Below are 20,262 nucleotides of genomic sequence, written 5' to 3' on the forward strand. Positions count from 1 at the left end.
TGATTGATCGAGTGAGTCTCTAACAACCCCCAATCGCGAGCATAAGTGCAAAAATTGATTTGAGGTGGTTCTATGCAATTTCCGAAAACGGAATTTTTCAAAATGCGGTTGGAATGTCCAAGACAGTTCAAAACCATTGTCAGTCAAATCAGCGAGTTGCAATTGGGGTACAGTGAATTTCAGCTTTCCAATCCCATCTTCATTTGGTGTAAAATTTAGGTACCTACTTACTACTTAGTGGACATTTCGATTTTCAAAAATCTGCTAGAGGCTGCAGAGTTGCTATCGACTCGGCGGGTCATGATTATAGCACATTCCAAATTTCAGCTTTTTAGATAAATTCAGCGAAGTTTTGATATTTTTTTTCTCATTTTGGGCCAAAATTTGATTTTTTTTTTCAAAATTCACCAAAAAATGAAAAATGCGTTTCAGCTCTTGAAATTTTGGATGGTGTCATATTTGCATGTTCTTTCGATTTAGCTTTGTTTAGTTAAAAAATTTTCTGCCAGGTGGGATACCCCCTTTGAAATTTTTTATTTTTGTTAAAATTTTCTATAGCAGGTAAAAGAGCTAAAAAACTGTATGGATATGGAAATTTAGTCAGGTCGTCACCGATAGGTAAAGATTGGTTCCTCAAGCTTTAGGTAACTGGTGAACTCTGGTCTAATGTTTACTCAAAACTCATTCCATCATTCATCTAAAAAATATGTTGCATTATCGTGTCAAATTTGTATCAAGTATCCTCTTTTGGTACTGCAAATGATAAGGTGCACCGGGGTAAGTCAGAACGGGTTTTTCACAATCTCAACTTTGACCAGCTGTAACTCTCCCAATAATGAACCAATATGGCTCAAATTTATTATGTAGGCTCCCATAAGGGTTCATTTACCCAAGGTTAAAATGTGAACGTGATTGTAACAGTAGCTTTCGCTCGGCGGAGTAAAATATAAAATTTTCTGACTCATCCCAATTTTGGGGAAGTCAGAACAGGCTCGACTTCGCAGAGGTGTAGTTCAAAATCAGAGCGTCCTAGGAAAAAATTGTACATGAACAAAATTGTAGAGAATTTAATTCTCTATCGGATCACCTTCATCTTTATAAGAAAGTCATGTCTTCTTTAAAATTGGAAATATTGAGATTATCTTTGAAAAGTTCACAAAGCAAGAACCAGAAGATGATTGAAAACGACTTTTGAGCCGAAACTGCCGAAAGAGCATTGTGAGAATTCATTCACAGGTCTAATAAAGGATGAAGATGAGAACAAGGAGATCGACCAAGTTGAAAAAGTAGAATTCTTGTGATTGTAAAGAAGAAGATTACCAGATAAAGAAAACAGGTATTGCTCCGAATAATCATGAAAAAATCGCCTGTAGTTACCTGTAGTCCACCAAAAGCGACTATGAAAGAGTTTTGAATGACCAGAATAAAGAAAGTACGAGAAATTTTTTGAAGCAATTTGAGAAATCTCCAACTAAGTAATTTTGAACTCAAAATTCTTGAAAAGGAAAATTATGACTCAAAGAAATAACTTATCCTCTCAAAAAGGATAGGTGCTAACAAGGGAAGCCCCCCGCACGATAATTTCCCATTTGAATGAAACTTGAACTGTTGGAAAGAGGACCTCAAAAAACACCCATCCCCAAATTTTCAGCTGCTCAAGTTTATTTTTCGATTCTTGGCGAGTGTTTGAAGTTTTATGTACACAGGTATAGCTGTTCAACTCAGAAAACTGGAAAAAACTACAAATATCCATCTCTCCCGCGTATCAACTTCCGGAGCTAAAATTTGGGCCAAAGGTAGTCTTCTAGATACCTGATCGACTCATACCACTATTGGCCGGATCCGGCCTTTCGGTCAGAAAACAGAATTTTTTACTTTTTTTCTCTTATTTTCGGTGAATTTGAAAAATGGCCGTTTCTCCTCACAAAATGAACTTGAGCAGCTGAAATTTTGACCGAAGGGTTTATGCTTGATGCCTATTCGATTAATACTACCGTCGGCCGGATCTGGAATTATCATCAGAAATCATATTTTTTGTCCATCTGGTTTTTTATGCCTGTCATTGAACAAATTGAAAACCCTGTTAAAGCAGCTCATCTAATGCACTTGCAGTGCTCAAATTTTGGCCAAACGATCTGTGCTAGATACCAAATCGACACACACTACTATTGGCCGGATCTGGCCTTCCAGTCAGAAAGCAGAATTTTTTACTTTTTTCTCATATTTTCGAGGAATTTAAAAAATGGTCGTTTCTCCCCAACACATGAACTTGAGCAGCTGAAATTTTGGCTAAAGGGTTTATGCTTGATGCCTATTCGATTAATACATACTACCGTCGGCTAGATCTGGAGGAAAAATCAAATGAAAAATTATCGAGCACTTGCTAGTGTGTTTCAAATATAAATTCTTCAATTTTTTTGAAAAAATATGCATAAACGCTTTTTTTAGGGGTGCCTAAAGCGGGGGGCTCTAAAAAAGGGGTTCAAAATTACGAATAGACAGGGAGCTTAATTTAATTTTTTCACCTAAATTATTGAATAGGTATATACCTCAAAACGTTACGTTTGACGCAAATCGCAGGTTTCTAGTTTTCCAGGGGTTCCCAAAATATCGAAATTACAAAAAATTGGAAAATTGGATTTTTGAGTACCAGCGGAAAATTTTATTGAGCTCAAAATTTGGTAGGATGAAGGTCATTCGGATACTAATGAACTGTAAAAAGCTTTTTAGCCGGGTTCAAGGGGTAAGGTCGATATGACGATTCCAAAATGTTCTCAAAATTGAAACCCCCCAATGTCTGCCTTTGAGGATCGAAAATAGGAAAATCACCTCGCATAACGTTTATCTGGTTAAAACAGATATTTTACGCTTAAAAAGTTTTTGAAAATAATACTCAGTGGTTCCTAAAATTATTTTTTTATTCACAACTTTGGGAACCCCTGGAGCCCAAAAAACAGTCATTTTGGGTTAACCAACCACGGATTCGTATTTGGGACATTCAGACCGCATTCATTACAACATTTCAAGAGTAGTCGAGTAGATAACTGTGCGGGGCCCAAAAAGTGGCCTTATCGGGACTCCTTTCACTATCCAAATTGCTACGAACGATGTGTGAAATTTATATAGATGTGCTTTAGAAGTATGAGTAGCTGACAGCTTAAAGTTTTGAAAAAGCTCAGGCATTCTTGTGTACATAGTTATTAATTTTTGTGACTAATCGCGATTCCCTTATGATGTCTAGTGTTGTTGTCAAGTACACTGGGTCATCATACAAAAATTACACTCTGAATTTCCTACCAGCTGTGTTGTTTTTTTATATTTTTTTGGAAGCATTCAACATTGGGTACAAATGGTGGTGCAGGAGATTTGGCGTGTTATACCGAGAAAAAAATGTATCAAAGAATTTTTAACATTATTCCGAAGTGAATTGCAGGCCATTTCAATCCGTTTTGGAGCCTCCAGTAGATTTTTAGAAACTTCTGTTTTTTAAAAAATGCCACAAAATCTGTTCGAAACGTATTTTGATTTTATTTCACAACAAATTTTCATTTAACATGAACAAAAACGCAATCCAGTTGTAACCTAGTTCTGCCATCATAATAGACTCGATTAACTACGAGGTACATGAGAGCGAAGAAAGCAGTAACGAGCACAACGAATAATAATCAACAATCATGCTAATTAAATTATGAATACCTTTATAATGAGCTAATTATTTGATTCATCGAGATTTATTACTCTGTGCAGTTAATTAAGCGAAACCTAAATTCAAGTACTACCTACCTGTAAGATGATTGTACGTGCTAGGGATGCACAGTAACATCTCCGTCAGTTGTTCAGTTTTGTATTGGATATCTACCTACTTACCTACTACATATTTACATCCAAACAGCGAGATGTGTTTTTCTACAAGTTTTTTCATATGTATTTTCGTTATTGTGTCAAGTTTTTGCCTGTTTTCGAAGGCTCGTCAAGTTCGCTACGAAGGTAACCTCTTGGATGACTTCAGTAAGGTAGACGATGATAATATGTAGTGGGTATCTCTCGTTTGCGGAGGTGTATTATTATTATAGAAATATAGGCATTCTATACAATTATAACAGATTGAAAAGGGACTTTGCATACGCTGATTGGAATCGAGATGGATTCTTAAGTTTTTATGAAGCACAACGAAGTAACTTCGGTACCGATCAGGTATTTCCCTCCAGGTTCGCAGGTCGCTTAGAAGACTTGAGTAAGAAAGACACTGATAATAATGGGCAACCCTCGTCAAATGGGCAACCCTCGTCAAATGGGCAACCCTCGTTAAATGGGCAACCTTCATTAAATGAGGTGTTGCAATATTATACAGAAATGGGTATGATTTTGTATTATAAGATATTCAGAAGGGGTTTTATAGACGCTGATCAGAATAGAAGGATTTCTAAGTTATCAAGAAGCAATACGAAGTAAGTTCGCTGCGCATCCCATACAGATAAAAAAAAACCATAAACAAAAGACCGACCAAAAAGAAGCCGGTAATAGGTACTTAATTTGTTAAACGTAGTGTTACTTTAGTTACAAACCAATGTTTAATTTAAGATTTTCCCTAAATTTTGTCACTGTCAGCGAGGGCGTTAGCCTCCGCAACCATGCCAAGGTTTCTAGTGGTATTATATGATTCTTAGGCCTGTAACACACTACTGCGATGCAATGCGATGCGATGCTTTCAAAAACGTAGCATCGCATCGCATTTCAACATAAGACAACACACTACATAATATATCTCCGTGGTGTGCATGTTTTCAACGTTATCATGTACCCATCACCCGAATTAGATTAACAATTTTGATCTTGTAAATAACGTAGAAGAATCATAAATTTGTGGTTTGTCACTAAAGAATAATAGCGAGAACTGTATTTCCATTGTAGGAAGTAATTTGGAAGTCAAATTTTGTGATCTTGGCCAACTCACTTGCACTTCAATCATTTGTCTGTGTGCTTAATATTCTCAAGTGTTGCTATTATTTTTCAATAATACTTATGTGATGAAGAAATCTTTTCAAAAAAGAATAGAAAATAAATCACAATAATAATTTTTCCGTTCATGTACTGCTAAAATTACAAGTGCATCTCTCTTATCAGATTATCACAATTCGTGGAGGTAAAATCAACCAATCACAGGAAAGCATCGCATGCGACGTCTCAGACTTTTGTACATCAACTACAAACCTTGCAACGCGTTGCAAGGATTTAGCCTTCTGAAAAACGTCCCATCGCATCGCATCTCATAGTGTGTTGTCCGCCATATACTTCAATGCAACTAACATTGCGATGGGACGTTTGAAAACGTTGCATCGCATCGCATCGCAGTAGTGTGTTACGGGCCTTATGAATTACCTACCTGCTGTGTTGTTGTTGTTGTTGTTTTTGGAAGCATTCAACATTGGGTACAAATCGGCTGGACACGAATTGCGTCCCGCGCCACGGGTGGTACAAATGGGTAGGCTCGAATTGCGTCCGCTGGGGCAGGTATATTTTAAACAAAAGAAGTGGGTCAAAATAGAAAAAAAATGTACTCACAAAGTAAGGAGTACCATTTCGTCTTGCATTACCAATGTTATTTCAAATAACTTGATATCCATACGCTTGAACTCTAAAAGAATTGAAAACACAACACTAGGGTCCCAGGGTTTTGAAAAAAAAAAAAAAAAAAATGCTGAAAAATGAAAAAATCGAGCGTGGGGGATTTGTTAAAAAAAACCACCAATGTCAAAATTTAGAAACATTTTGTCCTGGGACGAAACCAGGCATTTTCTTTGGGGGAGGGGGGGGGGTGTTTGATCAGAAATTTGCCGACTAATGTGACAAAAAAATACCTATACCTATTTTGCCGATTATAACATTGAGCTTTTTAATGTGAAATGAAGAGTGAGAAGACAATTTTGCCACTTGATATAAGTACTCAACACATACGATGGGTAGTAGCCATTAAGTTACGTATATTCATAGCCCATTATGACTTATAAAAAATTTGCATGTTCATTTTTCAATTTTTAGAAACCTCAAGCAGAATTTTTTCGTTTTATAAAAATGAAAACAAAATATAAACAAATTGGCCCAAGCGTAGCAGGGGAAAAAACTTTTGAAAATTTGTATTTTTATAAGTAAAAGAACAATTATTTTTCATGGGAGGAGATTGATTTTTTCGGTTCAAAATTTTCATAATTTGAATGATTTTTTTTTTAGAAATTTCAGCTCCACAAATGAAAAGCAAAAAGGTCCCATCGAAGTCAGAACAACGCATATTCGTATACGTTAATTTGTACATATTCTTCTTATTTCTCTAAAAACGACCATCCAACATATCTAACACCCTAACCTTGGGACGCAATTCGTGTCCAATTCTAATGATCTCAAAATGGTTGCTTTGGGACGCAATTCGTGGCTAACAAAATATTACTTGGGACGCAATTCGTGCAGTGCCTACAAATCGCACCTTGGGAGTGATAAGGTTAAACCTAAAAAAAAATTGATTTTAATGTTTTTGCATTTTTGGGGTTTGTATGACCCCCCTCAACCAAAAATAACACTTTGAGTTGGGTATCAGGTGACGAGGTAGCGTTGCCACCCCGCCCTTCCACGGTTTCAAACGCGTCATGAAACGCGTTACCCTAGGCGGCGCAACGCCACAGGGAGTTATATTCTCAAATCATTTCATAATGTTAGCCGCGAAATTTCCAACGCAATTTTCTCAAAAACTATGCGTTTATTCAAAAAAACGGAAGAATAGTTTTTTCCTTATTCAGAATATATAAGAATAATTTTTGTACGATGAAAATTCGCGAATTTTGAACTTGAAGTAGGTACTCAGGTTTTTGTCATTTTGGTAAAATTCTTCTTCAAGTTCCACTCAAAGTGAAAAGGATGGCCGAACCAATTTCGATGAAATTTGGAATAAAGCTTTGATTTGTTAACCATTAGTCATTACTGACTAAGGGCAAAAAATTGTAAAATTTTTGAAAATTTACCCTGCACCCCCCCCCTGTTTGGGGCCCAAAAATTCTCAAAATTGACCCAAAATATCAAAAGACACTTCTCCACCACAAACTTGATATTCATGCAAAAATTGAGCTTTGTAGCCCAATTACATCAAGCTTGAGGTGCGTTTAAAGATACTGATAAATGGGAAAATTTGAAAAAATGATGAGTAAGTATATTATTTATAAGTACAACCAAACAAAAGCTGAGATAGAAATACGAATATCAAAAGGCACTTCTACGATGTTCAAAGTATATTTGAACAAAATTTCAGCATGATTTGTGCCCTATTTGAAGCTATAGCTCTTCTTAATGAAGTAGTTTAATTATACTCAAAAAATGGTGAAAAATCCATTTTTTAAGAAAAGCTGCAGTGAGTCGAGGTCTGCGACTCACACCGCCGCCAATGGATTTCTGAGTGGTTGACTCGCCGCCGCAAAAAGAATTCATGATGGTGCGCCGCCGGCCACCTCCCCCAACGATTTTCCAGCAGCGTGAGTCCGCATTGGGATCATGAGTTTATTTCAACGAGTGAAGAGGGTTTTTCAAATTTTTCAACGGTTCCTAAAAAATAGGGGTCAACTTTGCCAGTCAAAATTTTTTTTCATGTCTCAAATCAAAAAATCGCAGTTTTTGCAAACTTTTAATTTCTTTAAATCGACTTTACGAAGTAATGCCATCCCAATTTTTTAATATGTTGTTCAGCATGAAAAGTTGTCTAAAATATATATATTTTTTTTAGAATTTTTGAGAGTCGGAACCACATGAAAACCAACGTTTTGAAACTTTTCGTGCCAATTTTTCGTACGGAAAAAAGTGGCAACACTGATTTTTATGGTATCACCAAAAAGCCTATTAAAACCCTTAACATTGGAAAAAGTTCCATTTTGGTAGGCATCACGGTTATCGAGTAATCCACTGCTGAAATTGATGATATTTCAAGTTCACTGAAAACTTTGACACCCCCTAGTACTCCTAGTAGCCTTTAAAAAAGGGCTAGAGGGCTGCGATTTGCGCCATTAACCATCCCTTCAGAAGGTCTTTCCACAGGAAAAGTTTCAAAAAAATCGCCGACCCCTCCTACCTACCATTTCTGGGTCGAATTTACGATTTTTAGTTTTGAAAATGATGAAAAATCAAAATATGTCCAAACTAACCTAGAAAGCTGAAAGGTACGCATCTTTTTTTGATCCCACAAATCGATGAAAACCGTTTCGAACTATTTCGAGCGGTTCTGGAGCTTCAGTCTTATTTTCGATATTCCAGCTTTTGAAGAAACGCTCTAAAACCTGCCCAACTTATTTATAGGTATTAATTTTATAGCTCGTATAAAATTGCACAATTGGTGCTTGCCAGTGACTTCTATGACCGATCACACACCATAACTCTCGAGAAAAAAAATAATAACTTCAATAAATAATTCGAGAAATACATACTAGGTACCTTTTAATCACATTTATTTCGAATAAAAATTATACTACCTACAATTATACAGTTTCGTCTATTTTAATAGTTTATTCAATAAGTAAGTACTTAAGTAATTCAAAACGAGACATTCGCATCAAAAAAATTTACGCATACCACTCTTGCCCCATTTTACATTGGATGCATTAGCGTTTCTTTTAGACCTGTCACGAGTGTCACGCCTTACGATATTTCCAAACCCATCGTATCCTTCATACGGAATTTGTTGAAACAAATTCCCTTGGAAGGGATCTTCTTGAAACTGATATCCTTGATACTGATATCCTTGAAACTGATTTCCTTGGGACGAATTTCCTTGATGCGGATTTCCTTGATATTGATATTTTTTGGGTGGCACCAATTCAACGTCTTTTGTGAGGATACCTGGAGTAGATTCTACTTCTCCGAAATCGAGGTCGGGATCGTCGAATTGCAAGTTCGCGCAAGGATCTGTTACTATCGGTGTTGGTTTAGGACGAGGAGGATATAAATCCCTTTCCTTGACGATACATCTGCACTTCATCACTTGTTGATAGCATCTTTCGTCGGGTCGTAGTTCATTCCGATTTGCTGGATTCTGTAATGACAAAAATTTCGTTGGAGAATTAATCTGTTATAATTTTCATAATAATATAATGCATTATACCATTTTTAAAAAAATTGTCGATTGATATGCACTGGTATTTGTTTTCAAATTTGAAATTACAGTTGAACTGTCCGTTTGTAAATCAGAATACTGAATGATTTTTTTTCTCTCGTGGCTGTCGTATTTATAGTATCGAATGCGGCGATATTATTGTTCAATGTTTTGTTTTAAAATTTGAAATATTTGTGTTGTTACAATATCTCGTTTTGTTTTGGTCATTTCAAAAAGATGATTTTTTGCGTTTGCGTCGTAAATTATTTGAGATTGGTTTGAATCAATCGATAAAATTGATTATGAAATTAGGTCAATATGCTTATAATTCGAAATTATGTTTGGAAAAAACAAAAAGACAAAATAAAACTCTATGTTGAATATTATTGACTTTGGATTTATTGTAAACATTTTTGCCGGCGAAAGTGAATTTAGGTATAAACATTTTTTGGATGGATCAGTTCATTTTTTCAATCTACATATAGCAGAGTTTTTAGGGATCCTGGAGAGAAAGTTGAAATCGAATGTTGAATTTTTTTGGAACATTAAATTTCAATGAAATCAAATACTTGTCTTAAATTTTTTGAAAGAGTAGCGGATAACCGGGTGGAATGGGCTCGGTTGAAGGAGACTTTTGCTCGACAGGGGGCTTGGCATCGGAGATAAACATTTGTACATGTATCTAATTGTTTATCTGTACATATATTGTGTGCCAATAAAAAAGTTTTTTGATTTTGATTTTTGATTTGATTTGATTTGATTCGATTTTGATCATTTGTGGGATGAAGGAAATCGTGCCAATTATTTGCAATTCCTCGTTCATCTCAATTAGGTATACGCATGCGCTACCCAAGTACATTTTTCGATTTTTGTACAATTTTTGAAAATTTGTGAGATTTAAGATTCGAGTGTAGGTGAGAAATTTTGTTGTTTTTTTTCCAACATAGATATTGAAAATCCTAATTAAATGGAATAAAAATTCAGAATCTTCCATTTCTGTAGAAAGTCATTCGTAACTTCCCCTACCCTCTTCGTTATCTTGTCATTCGATTCCTTGATTTGATTCATACTACTTTCAAGCCAATTGAGACGAGCACAGCTATTCCCAAAAAAGTCCATATTTTCAATAGATGCAATGGAATTTTTGCAGAACATGTAGGTAATCAACAAAGCAATCGCATGTAGGATCGACATCCAGTTGGATTTAAAATACAAGTCAACTGTTGTGCAAAAACCGATTTTTCAGATTTATATTTCTAGATTTGATACCTACCTACTTAACCTACTCTTTCTGTAAATATGGTATCTATATAGGTACATCAGATGATTGTTATAGCCTAATTCATTAAAGCAAGTTATAGTTGTATAGTATGGGCTAGGCTAGTGCCCTTCTTTATATTGAAATGATTTAGATTATATGTAGTTATATTTTTAGTCCCTTTTAAGGTGTATTTTCATCTTGAATCAAATAATAATAAATCATATTGAAACGATTGAAGGTATTGATTGAATTATGGTTTGATTTGACATTTTGTGCATACAGTTAATATCGCACCTCGGGAGTAATAAGAGTAAATCTCAAAAAAAATTGATTTTGATGGTTTTGCATTTTTGGGGTTTGTATGACCCCTCCCCCCCCTCTCAACCAAAAATAACACTTTGAGTTGGGTACATTATCTAGATCTTGTAAAAACGCAAATGGCCTAACTCAAAATCCCAGCAACATTGCAAGTTGTTTGGAGTTATAAGGGCACATCTCAAGAAACTCTGCCTTTTTTGAGCAAATTTCATATACAAATTACAAAGTGTTAAAAAACGGTTTTGATTGTTTTGAATGTTTGTCAGATAGAAATGGTCCCAAGATGTGCATTTTTTATTGGTTTGTACCCAATGGAAAAATTTTTTTAAATTGATCACTTTTCAGAAAAATGAATTTGCACACATATCTACCTATTGAAATTTTAGCTTTTTGAGAAAAACTCAAGAACTAAGCATTCTAGAAAAAAACTAACGACATTATGTCGATTAGAAAATTAATGTTTTACAACTTTGATAACATGAAATTTTTTGGGATGCTTCCTATCGCCTCCGGATCAATTTTAATGAAAGGTTATAACTCAAAATGTATTCCAAACATTGAAATATTTCCTCTTTAATTTTATTTTTCAAAGAGTTCTTTTGCTAAATGAAGGTAGGATACCAGATCTTTAAAATGAGGTGCTGTTCATTCCTCACAATTAATTCTAAGTTGATAAAAATAATGAAACAAGTTCCAAAAAAAAAAAAAGAAAATCACTCTCCTGTAAAATTTCACTTTTTTGAGATGTAACCTTATTACTCCACAGGTGCGATACGAATGGCTTCCCAGCTCTCCGTCTAAAATAACCTATCTGGCACTAGGTAGCATAAAAATCATTGAAAACAAAGTACTTGCGATAACAAAGAATGGCGTAGCCAGGATTTTCGCAAGAAGAGGGATGAATCAGATTTTTAGGCATGAAAAATTGAAATTAGAGATAATTTTTTGAAAACCTTTCGTGATGTATAGATATTTTATTGAATGAGGATGTTATAAAAATGAAGAGAGCGAACATTTTTCAAAAAATGTCTCCAAAAAACGAAGTAACGTCCATTTTTGCATGTTTTATTTCAAATGTTTGCTCGCATGAGGACAATGGCCCCCATCACCCTCTCCTGGCTACGCCATTGCTGCGAAAATTGTACTAAAAGGAACAAATGAGCATAAATTAAAAAAAGCTGACCACGATAAGACATTTTGTGAAGTAATCCTACAGAAATGGCAACATTTTGGCAAGACAATGGAAAAAATGTTTTTTTTCAAAATTCCATAAAAATTATGCATGCGCATAACCTTAGTTTAAAATTGGTGAAACTATATGCTAAACATTGCAAAAATTGCGATGAAATTTCATTTTACTCAAAACTAATCAAGATAATTACTCTACTCCAGAAAAAAAATCAAGCCAAAAAAATTGTAAAATATTGGAGGATTAGCATTAATTTACAAAAATACCTATAAAAAATTACAGTGTCATAATTCAGAGTACGCAACAAATAAGTGAATAGAAAAATGAAGAATCAATAATTATTAAAAATTTTTGAATAAACACATACAATTTTTTTCTGATTCAAAATAATATTTATGTTTTGAAAAAAATTCTCAGCAAAAAATAGTTCACTCTCATCATTAAATTCTCTTAAATTCACCACAAATACTTATAGTTCAGTGGCAAAATGTATATTTTGGGCGATAAGCGGCAAATTATGATAAAGCTTTGAAATTTGGTATGATGAACAAGGACACCAAAAGAAAATTTTTAAGCCCGGGAGGCAATCGCCAAGTCCCATAGGAGGGGAATGGGGGTGATTTGGGGGGAGGGTTCAACCCCCCTAGTAAAATCATACTCAAGATGCACAAATTTTTTATGCCACAATTTTCATTCTAAAAAATCTTCATCTGTTAACTAGCCACTCACATAAATACCACGAATAATCGGAAATATTTGAACAAAATTATGTCGAATTATTTATTCAGACTCTCACTTCTCTGAGCCGGAACACAAAACGTAAGTGAAAGAAAAAGATTTTTGTACATGGCGATTTTTTTTGCAAAATTTCATCCCCCACCTCTCGAATGCTGTATCATCCCTTTGGGATCGACCAAAATGAAAAACTGATAGCATTTCTTAATAAGCGTCCTTGAAAACCCAAATGTCGATATAAATGTCAATTTTTTGTGAAAAATTTCATCCCCCACCCCTTGAATGCAGTATCATCCCCTTAGCTTCAACCAAAATGAAAAATTGATAGCATTTCTGAAATAAGCGTCCTTGAAAACCTACATTTTGATATACATGTCGATTTTTTGTGAAATGTAGACCTACTCCCCTATATGGTCTCACCCCCTCCCCTTGGAATCGAAAAAATGATTGCAAATTTAGGTTCTACAGTACAAAAAACATTGATACAAACATCATTACCTCGGTAGTAAAAAAATGTACACTTACGTTGATTACATTTCTAAAATTGATTCAACATAAGCAAGATAAGGGTCAAATTTGACCCCCTCTACTACCTCCCAGGAGGGGTGTAAAAAGTGCCTCCGAGTCTTATTCGATGGTATTTGCTTTGTAGTATTCGAAAATCGACATTAGAACCTTCTCCCGCTAATTGTATCCGGTGCACAGCTCAAAAACCCCGATTTTTGCGAGAAAATGCCGAAAAACGTCAATTTTTAACCCCTTCAGACCCCTCTGTACACCCACGGTAGAGGTATGCGAAAGTATTGATGGTCGATTCGCATTGTAATTGACCTGTAGAATCCGAAAATGACCATAAAAATGTCGATGGAAGGTCAGCGTGTCGTCTAGGGTTAAAAAACTGTAATTTTGGGGTATTTTTGAGAAAAATGCAAAAACTTTACTCAGAAAATCTCAAATTTGAGGCATGCCTCTTCCTCAGATTTTGAAAGTAATGATATTTTCGAACTCAGCGGGGTTCAATCATATGGAATTGACACCAATATCGCCCCGTTAGCCCCATTTGGAAAAAAGGGGGGTTGAACCCTCCCCCCAAATCACCCCCATTCCCCTCCTATGGGACTTGGCGATTGCCTCCCGGGCTTAAAAATTTTCTTTTGGTGTCCTTGTTCATCATACCAAATTTCAAAGCTTTATCATAATTTGCCGCTTACTTACAGTTTGCCACTGAACTATTAATCATTTCGATTTTGATTTTGAGAATTGATGCGGTTATAATCGGACGCTAGCTGAAAGAAAATTGATTCAATACTTCTCGGTATGGTGTTGGCAGGGAAAATTTGCCATTGTGTACGTAACGTATTTCAACTTGACTTCTACGCACAATATAAATGTTTACATAATTCCGAGCCAATGATTCCAAAATATAAACTAGAGAGAGTGTTTATTTATTTCGGATGTTTTTCCAAAACATGCTGTTTATTTTGAAAATCACAACACTTACATATTGAAAGGAAAATAATCGTACAGAGTAATATTTTCCAAACTCGTAGATCCAGAATCCTTTAAAAAAGGAGTCTCCCAAAGAAAGTGGGTCATTAATCGTGGCATTAACGAATCATACAGATCAATTGTGAAAACTTAAAATTGTAAAAAATGGATTGCGATAACTGGGTGCTAACAATCAGAGTAAGTAGTCGACTTATATAAATTTATTTCAATCTCTTATTATAATTTTGCAAGATTCATGGTCACAAAATATTGTTGTGATGGTTACAGCCAAAACGAGTCACCAAAAAAGAAATAAGAAAATGTAGTAGGCCTAGTTGTTTCTCTGTTGAAAAACCTGTACATGCTGGATATTCGGCGCCACCGCAAGCATATTATCCGATTAGAGCTCAAGCTCCACCAGCTGAAACTTATCAGGTATGATAACAGAGAACTTATTGTTAGATGTATCGATCATTGATACGTTACAATTTTAACAGAATTTTCTATTCACAGGCAATGCCTCGAAGTAGCCCGTACTCAAATAAACCGCCAAATCAGTCCGTAGAAGATGAACAAGTTATAATAAATCAAAGCAGTCCTTTGGGTAGAAGCGAACAGGGTCAAATTTACACTAACTCCGGCCCTTCTTCGAGTAGTGTGGAATACCAACCCAATGGACCAATACACGGAAATGCGCCATATCAACTGAATGGTGATCCAGCTAGTATACGGAAATCGTGGAGGTCCTCTGGACAGTGATCCGTATCAACTCAAAGGCCCAGTACATGTGTACCCAGAGTCATCCTCGATACCTAAATTTTTATATGGGTGGATGGGTCGCCGTCGTCAATAAGGATAAAATATTGCTGCATCAGTAGGTAGTAGGTACACACTACACAACTTTATTCAAATGGCTGTTTTTTATATATATATATATAAAGTACACTAATATAAAATTAAAATTAAGATGAACACTGTACTCCAATCGATAAAGCAAAAAATTAACGCAAATAAAATATTGTTAAAAAAAATACACGATTATTATTATATTACTAATTAGTAATATGAAGTGAGGATGTTCAGCATTTCATCAAAGAATCGATTTCAAAATGTTCAAAAGAAAATAAAATTAAAAAAAAAATATGCAGGAATTTCATTATTTTCATCGTTTGATTCAGAATATTCACACCAGCAAGTAGTTGGGAAGGGAATACTCGTAAAATATAATGCATTGGTGACCCAGTTCAAATGCAGAGAGGCCATACCTCTTGGCCTTGCCTAACTCCGTCAAGATTACCCCCTACTTTATCCGATAATCTGAAAAATATGCTAAAAGATAGGTACCTAGCGATTTTTTCTAGAATGACCAGTTTTAGAAAATACTCAATGATACTTGCATTAATGAATCAGAAAATTTAAAAAAAAAAAATGAAATTCTTTTCATTTTTTTTTAAATGTCTAAATTAATTTGCACAATGTTATACCTACACAAAATCCCCCTTCCTCATGGGATTTTTTTTACCGCTTTACAATGCTTACATTTTTTTCAAGTTCGTTTAGATTTTTTTTTTGAAAAAGTCAATTTAAAAAAAAAAAAAAAATCCGAGAAAATTAACAAAAAATGTTCACAATTTTCACTAGAACAGCAAAAATTTCTTCCAGGAAACTCAAGATATGAAATTACTATTTCATCACCTTAAAGGCAATGCCGTTCAAGGTTCAGAAATGCTCGAAAGGGTTCGTTGAGTCGTGATTGAACATCGGTTAGCTTTGTGGATCTTCCGTGGTTCACTTTTTGACTTTTACTGCACCCAGATTCAAATTTTCCATTTCAGGGCATCCCAGAAGTCTTATCGGTAACGCACAATGATGATTTTTTTTCATGGGCATACACAGCATTTCCTTTAAGGTGACTGACGTTTCAAAGAACTGAATTTATTAGGCAATTAAAATTTTATAATGTTTTTCAACTTTTTAGACATTTTTTATGTTTTTTGAAAATCGTTAGCAATTATCTACATACCGGGTACCTAGATGAGATCTTTTACTTGAAAAACTTTCTAAAAATTCGGAATATCTACAGCCAGAATTGATAATTTGTCAACTCGAATTAAGCTAAAGTGGTACTTATTGATATGTCATGTCATGCGAACTTCTTCGAACCAAATTTTCGACTGTTGAAGTTTATTCTTTTACAGAATTTTTCAATATGGCTGAAATTTACAGAAAGAGTAGGTTAAGTAAGTAGGTATCAAATCTTGAAATATAAATCTGAAAAATCGGTTTTTGCACAACAGTTGACTTGTATTTTAAATCCAACTGGATGTCGATCATACATGCGATTGCTTTGTTAATTACCTACATGTTCTGCAAAAATTCCATTGCATCTATTGAAAATATGGACTTTTTTGGGAATAGCTGTGCTCGTCTTAATTGGCTTGAAAGTAGTATGAATCAAATCAAGGAATCGAATAACAAGATAACGAAGAGGGTAGGGGAAGTTACGAATGATTTTCTACAGAAATGGAAGATTCTGAATTTTTATTCCATTTAATTAGGATTTTCAATGTGTTGAAAAAAAAACAACAAAATTTCTCACCTACCTACACTCAATTCTTAAATCTCACAAATTTTCAAAAATTGTACAAAAATTGAAAAATGTACTTGGGTAGCGCATGCGTATACCTAATTGAGATGAACGAGGAATTGCAAATAATTGGCACGATTTCCTTCATCCCACAAATGATCAAAATCAAATCAAAAATCAAAATCAAAAAACTTTTTTTATTGGCACACAATATACAGATAAACAATTGAATGGTGCTATTGAAGAAGGTCCTATCGCCAAAAAACTGGTTTTGAGAAAAACACATTTTTATATTTCAGTGTTTTGCTATTTTGGTTTACAATGATATAGCGAGCTCCGTTTTTTTTTGTTGAACAGAAGCATCTTTCCACTATTTATTTCCTGCGTAGTAATTTTTTTTTCCACCACCAATATTTCCATGGGAGCGCTTTACAAAAGAGACCTTGATAGGACCTTCTTGAAACGACAAGACCTTCTTGCGGTTATTCCACCTAAAAATCGATTTTATTCCTTCTCAAACCCACCAAAAACATGAAATAGTTCAGACAACTTGTTAGGTACGTAATTTACAAGGTTAAAACACCAACTCTTGAGGAAAAAATTAAATTCAGAATCACTCGATTTTTGTCATTTTTAGAAAATTTGATTTCCGTCGCACCCCACTCCCCTCTCCCAAGGGGTCGGGCAAAAAAAAGGACATCGGATTCGAATTCCTCGTTGAAAATTACTACGAAATCACTACTTCCAACTCTTGAGTTTTGTTGTAAAACCCCATGCACCCTTTTTTTTGCCATCCAAGTCACTGTGGTGAGCCGTCCTCACCAAATTCATATGGCTGCTGTTTGTGAAAAACACCACATGGTGAGCTGCGGTTTGCACCATTGTGTGCAGAAAATGTCAGAGATTCAAATTTCATGAACTCCTCAAAAAGGTCCTATCGGTCGATAGGACCTTCTTGAATAGCACCATTCAATTACATGTACAAATGTTATATCTCCGATGCCAAGCCCCCTGTCGAGCGAAAGTCTCCTTCAACCGAGCCCATTCCACCCGGTTATCCGCTACTCTTTCAAAAAATTTAAGACAAGTATTTGATTTAATTGAAATTTAATGTTCCAAAAAAATTCAACATTCGATTTCAACTTTCTCTCCATCCCTAAAAACCCTACTTTGAACAATTGAGCATGAATGAAATATGTAGATTGAAAAAATGAACTGATCCATCCAAAAAATGTTTATACCTAAATTCATTTTCGCCGGCAAAAATGTTTACAATACATCCAAAGTCAATAATATTCAACATCGAGTTTTATTTTTTCTTTTTGTTTTTTCCAAACATAATTTCGAATTATAAGCATATTGACCTAACTTCATAATCAATTTTATCGATTGATTCAAATCTCAAATAATTTAAGACGCAAACGCAAAAAATCATCTTTTTGAAATGACCAAAACAAAACGAGATAGGCTGTAACAACATAAATATTTCAAATTTTAAAACAAAACATTGAACAATAATATCGCCGCATTCGATACTATAAATACGACAGCCACGAGAGAAAAAAAATCATTCAGTATTCTGATTTACAAACGGACAGTTCAACTGTAATTTCAAATTTGAAAAAAAATACCAGTGCATATCAATCGACAATTTTTTTCAAAATGGTATACCTAATGCATTATTATTATGAAAATTATAACAGATTAATTCTCCAACTCGTCGAGCAAATTGTAAGTATAAAACGATATTAAACACTTGAAATTTTTGTCATTACAGAATCCAGCAAATCGGAATGAACTACGACCGACCCGACGAAAGATGCTATCAACAAGTGATGAAGTGCAGATGTATCGTCAAGGAAAGGGATTTATATCCTCCTCGTCCTAAACCGGCACCGATAGTAACAGATCCTTGCGCGAACTTGCAATTCGACGATCCCGACCTTGATTTCGGAGAAGTAGAATCTACTCCAGGTATCCTCACAAAAGACGTTGAATTGGTGCCACCCAAAAAATATCAATATCAAGGAAATCCGCATCAAGGAAATTCATCCCAAGGAAATCAGTTTCAAGGATATCAGTATCAAGGATATCAGTTTCAAGAAGATCCGTTCCAAGGGAATTCGAATTCGTTTCAAGAAATTCCGTTTGAAGGATACGATGGGTTTGGAAATATCGTAAGGCGTGACACTCGTGACAGGTCTAAAAGAAACGCTAATGCATCCAATGTAAAATGGGGCAAGAGTGGTAGGTATGCGTAAATTTTTTTGATGCGAATGTCTCGTTTTGAATTACTTAAGTACTTACTTATTGAATAAACTATTAAAATAGACGAAACTGTATAATTGTAGGTATTAGTATAATTTTTATTCGAAATAAATGTGATTAAAAAGTAGCTGTACCTATTTCTCGAATTATTTATTGAAGTTATTATTTTTTCTCGAGAGTTATTTTATACTCATTTGAACCAAAGATGAAGTGAAGTCCTTTGACTTTTTATTCAAATTTCATTTTGACGAGATTTCTTCAACAATTCTACAAAAAGCTGAAGATGTGGGCCTCGTAATTTTCGTATATTCGCAATTTCTCCCAAAACAGCCAGATTTTGAAGGTTTGAGCAAAGCTCTTTGCATACTTAGTTCAGCTGCAGAATTCAACGCACCGATGCATTAGAAAACATAATCTTTATTTTAAGACAGTTCAATCATTTAATTGAAAAATAATCGATTTTTTTTTCTAAATCACAACTAAAATCACAACAAAAAAGACATGCACCGAGAATGAATTTAAGTACGAGATGGTTTCAAATCATTCTGGAGCCTCTCCAGCCAAATTATGAAATTTCTGCAGGAGCATATGATTTCGAATCATCAGAAATCGATTTTAGAAAAATGGTGTGTGATCGGTCATAGAAGTCACTGACAAGCATCAATTGTGTAATTTTATACGAGCTATAAAATATGAATACCTATAAATAAGTTGGGCAGGTTTTAGAGCGTTTCTTCAAAAGCTGGAATATCGAAAATAAGACTGGAGGCTCCAGAACCGCTCGAAATAGTTCGAAACGGTTTTCATCGATTTGTTGGATCAAAAAAAAGATGCGTACCTTTCAGCTTTCTAGGTTAGTTTGGACATATTTTGATTTTTCACTATTTTCTAAACTAAAAATCGTAAATTCGACCCAGAAATGGTAGGAGGGGTCGGCGATTTTTTTGAAATTTTTCCTGTGGAAAGACCTTCTGAAGGGATGATTAATGGCGCAAATCGCAGCCCTCTAGCCCTTTTTTAAAGGCTATACTAGGGGGTGTCAAAGTTTTCAGTGAACTTGAAATATCATCAATTTCAGCAGTGGATTACTCGATAACCGTGATGCCTACCAAAATGCAACTTTTTCCAATGTTAAGGGTTTTGAAAGGCTTTTTGGTGATACCATAAGAATATCAGTGTAAAGAATACTTTCTAATTCTAATGTGGTAGAAAAAAGTAAAAACTAGGAAAAAACCAAAACAAAACATCATTGCGATTTTCGCCTTCGAATCGCGTTCTATTTCAACGCCGGCTGC

General features: G+C 34.8%; 2 protein-coding genes and 1 long non-coding RNA gene across 3 annotated transcripts; 2 read left to right on the forward strand and 1 right to left on the reverse strand.

Annotated features, from left to right (window-relative positions):
• Positions 1-8,460: 8,460 nt before the first annotated feature.
• LOC135844515 (uncharacterized) lies at positions 8,461-9,279 on the reverse strand. Its single transcript, XR_010558552.1, has 2 exons — positions 9,131-9,279; positions 8,461-9,061 (listed from the first exon to the last, which is right to left on the reverse strand). It is a non-coding gene; the product is annotated as an uncharacterized LOC135844515 (long non-coding RNA).
• Positions 9,280-14,161: 4,882 nt separating this feature from the next.
• On the forward strand, positions 14,162-15,157 carry LOC135844505 (uncharacterized). The gene is made up of 3 exons (XM_065362728.1): positions 14,162-14,310; positions 14,401-14,547; positions 14,626-15,157. The coding sequence occupies exons 1-3, from the start codon at positions 14,278-14,280 to the stop codon at positions 14,869-14,871; spliced, it is 426 nt and encodes a 141-aa protein (XP_065218800.1). The 5' UTR covers positions 14,162-14,277; the 3' UTR covers positions 14,872-15,157.
• Positions 15,158-18,259: 3,102 nt separating this feature from the next.
• LOC135844528 (uncharacterized) lies at positions 18,260-19,094 on the forward strand. Its single transcript, XM_065362755.1, has 2 exons — positions 18,260-18,364; positions 18,477-19,094. Exon 2 carries the CDS (start codon positions 18,493-18,495, stop codon positions 18,958-18,960), a length of 468 nt encoding a protein of 155 aa, XP_065218827.1. The 5' UTR covers positions 18,260-18,364; positions 18,477-18,492; the 3' UTR covers positions 18,961-19,094.
• The last annotated feature ends 1,168 nt before the right edge of the window (positions 19,095-20,262 follow it).

This window comes from Planococcus citri, chromosome 1 (genome assembly GCF_950023065.1).
Source record: "Planococcus citri chromosome 1, ihPlaCitr1.1, whole genome shotgun sequence".
In the NCBI taxonomy this organism is placed as follows: Eukaryota; Metazoa; Arthropoda; class Insecta; order Hemiptera; family Pseudococcidae; genus Planococcus; species Planococcus citri.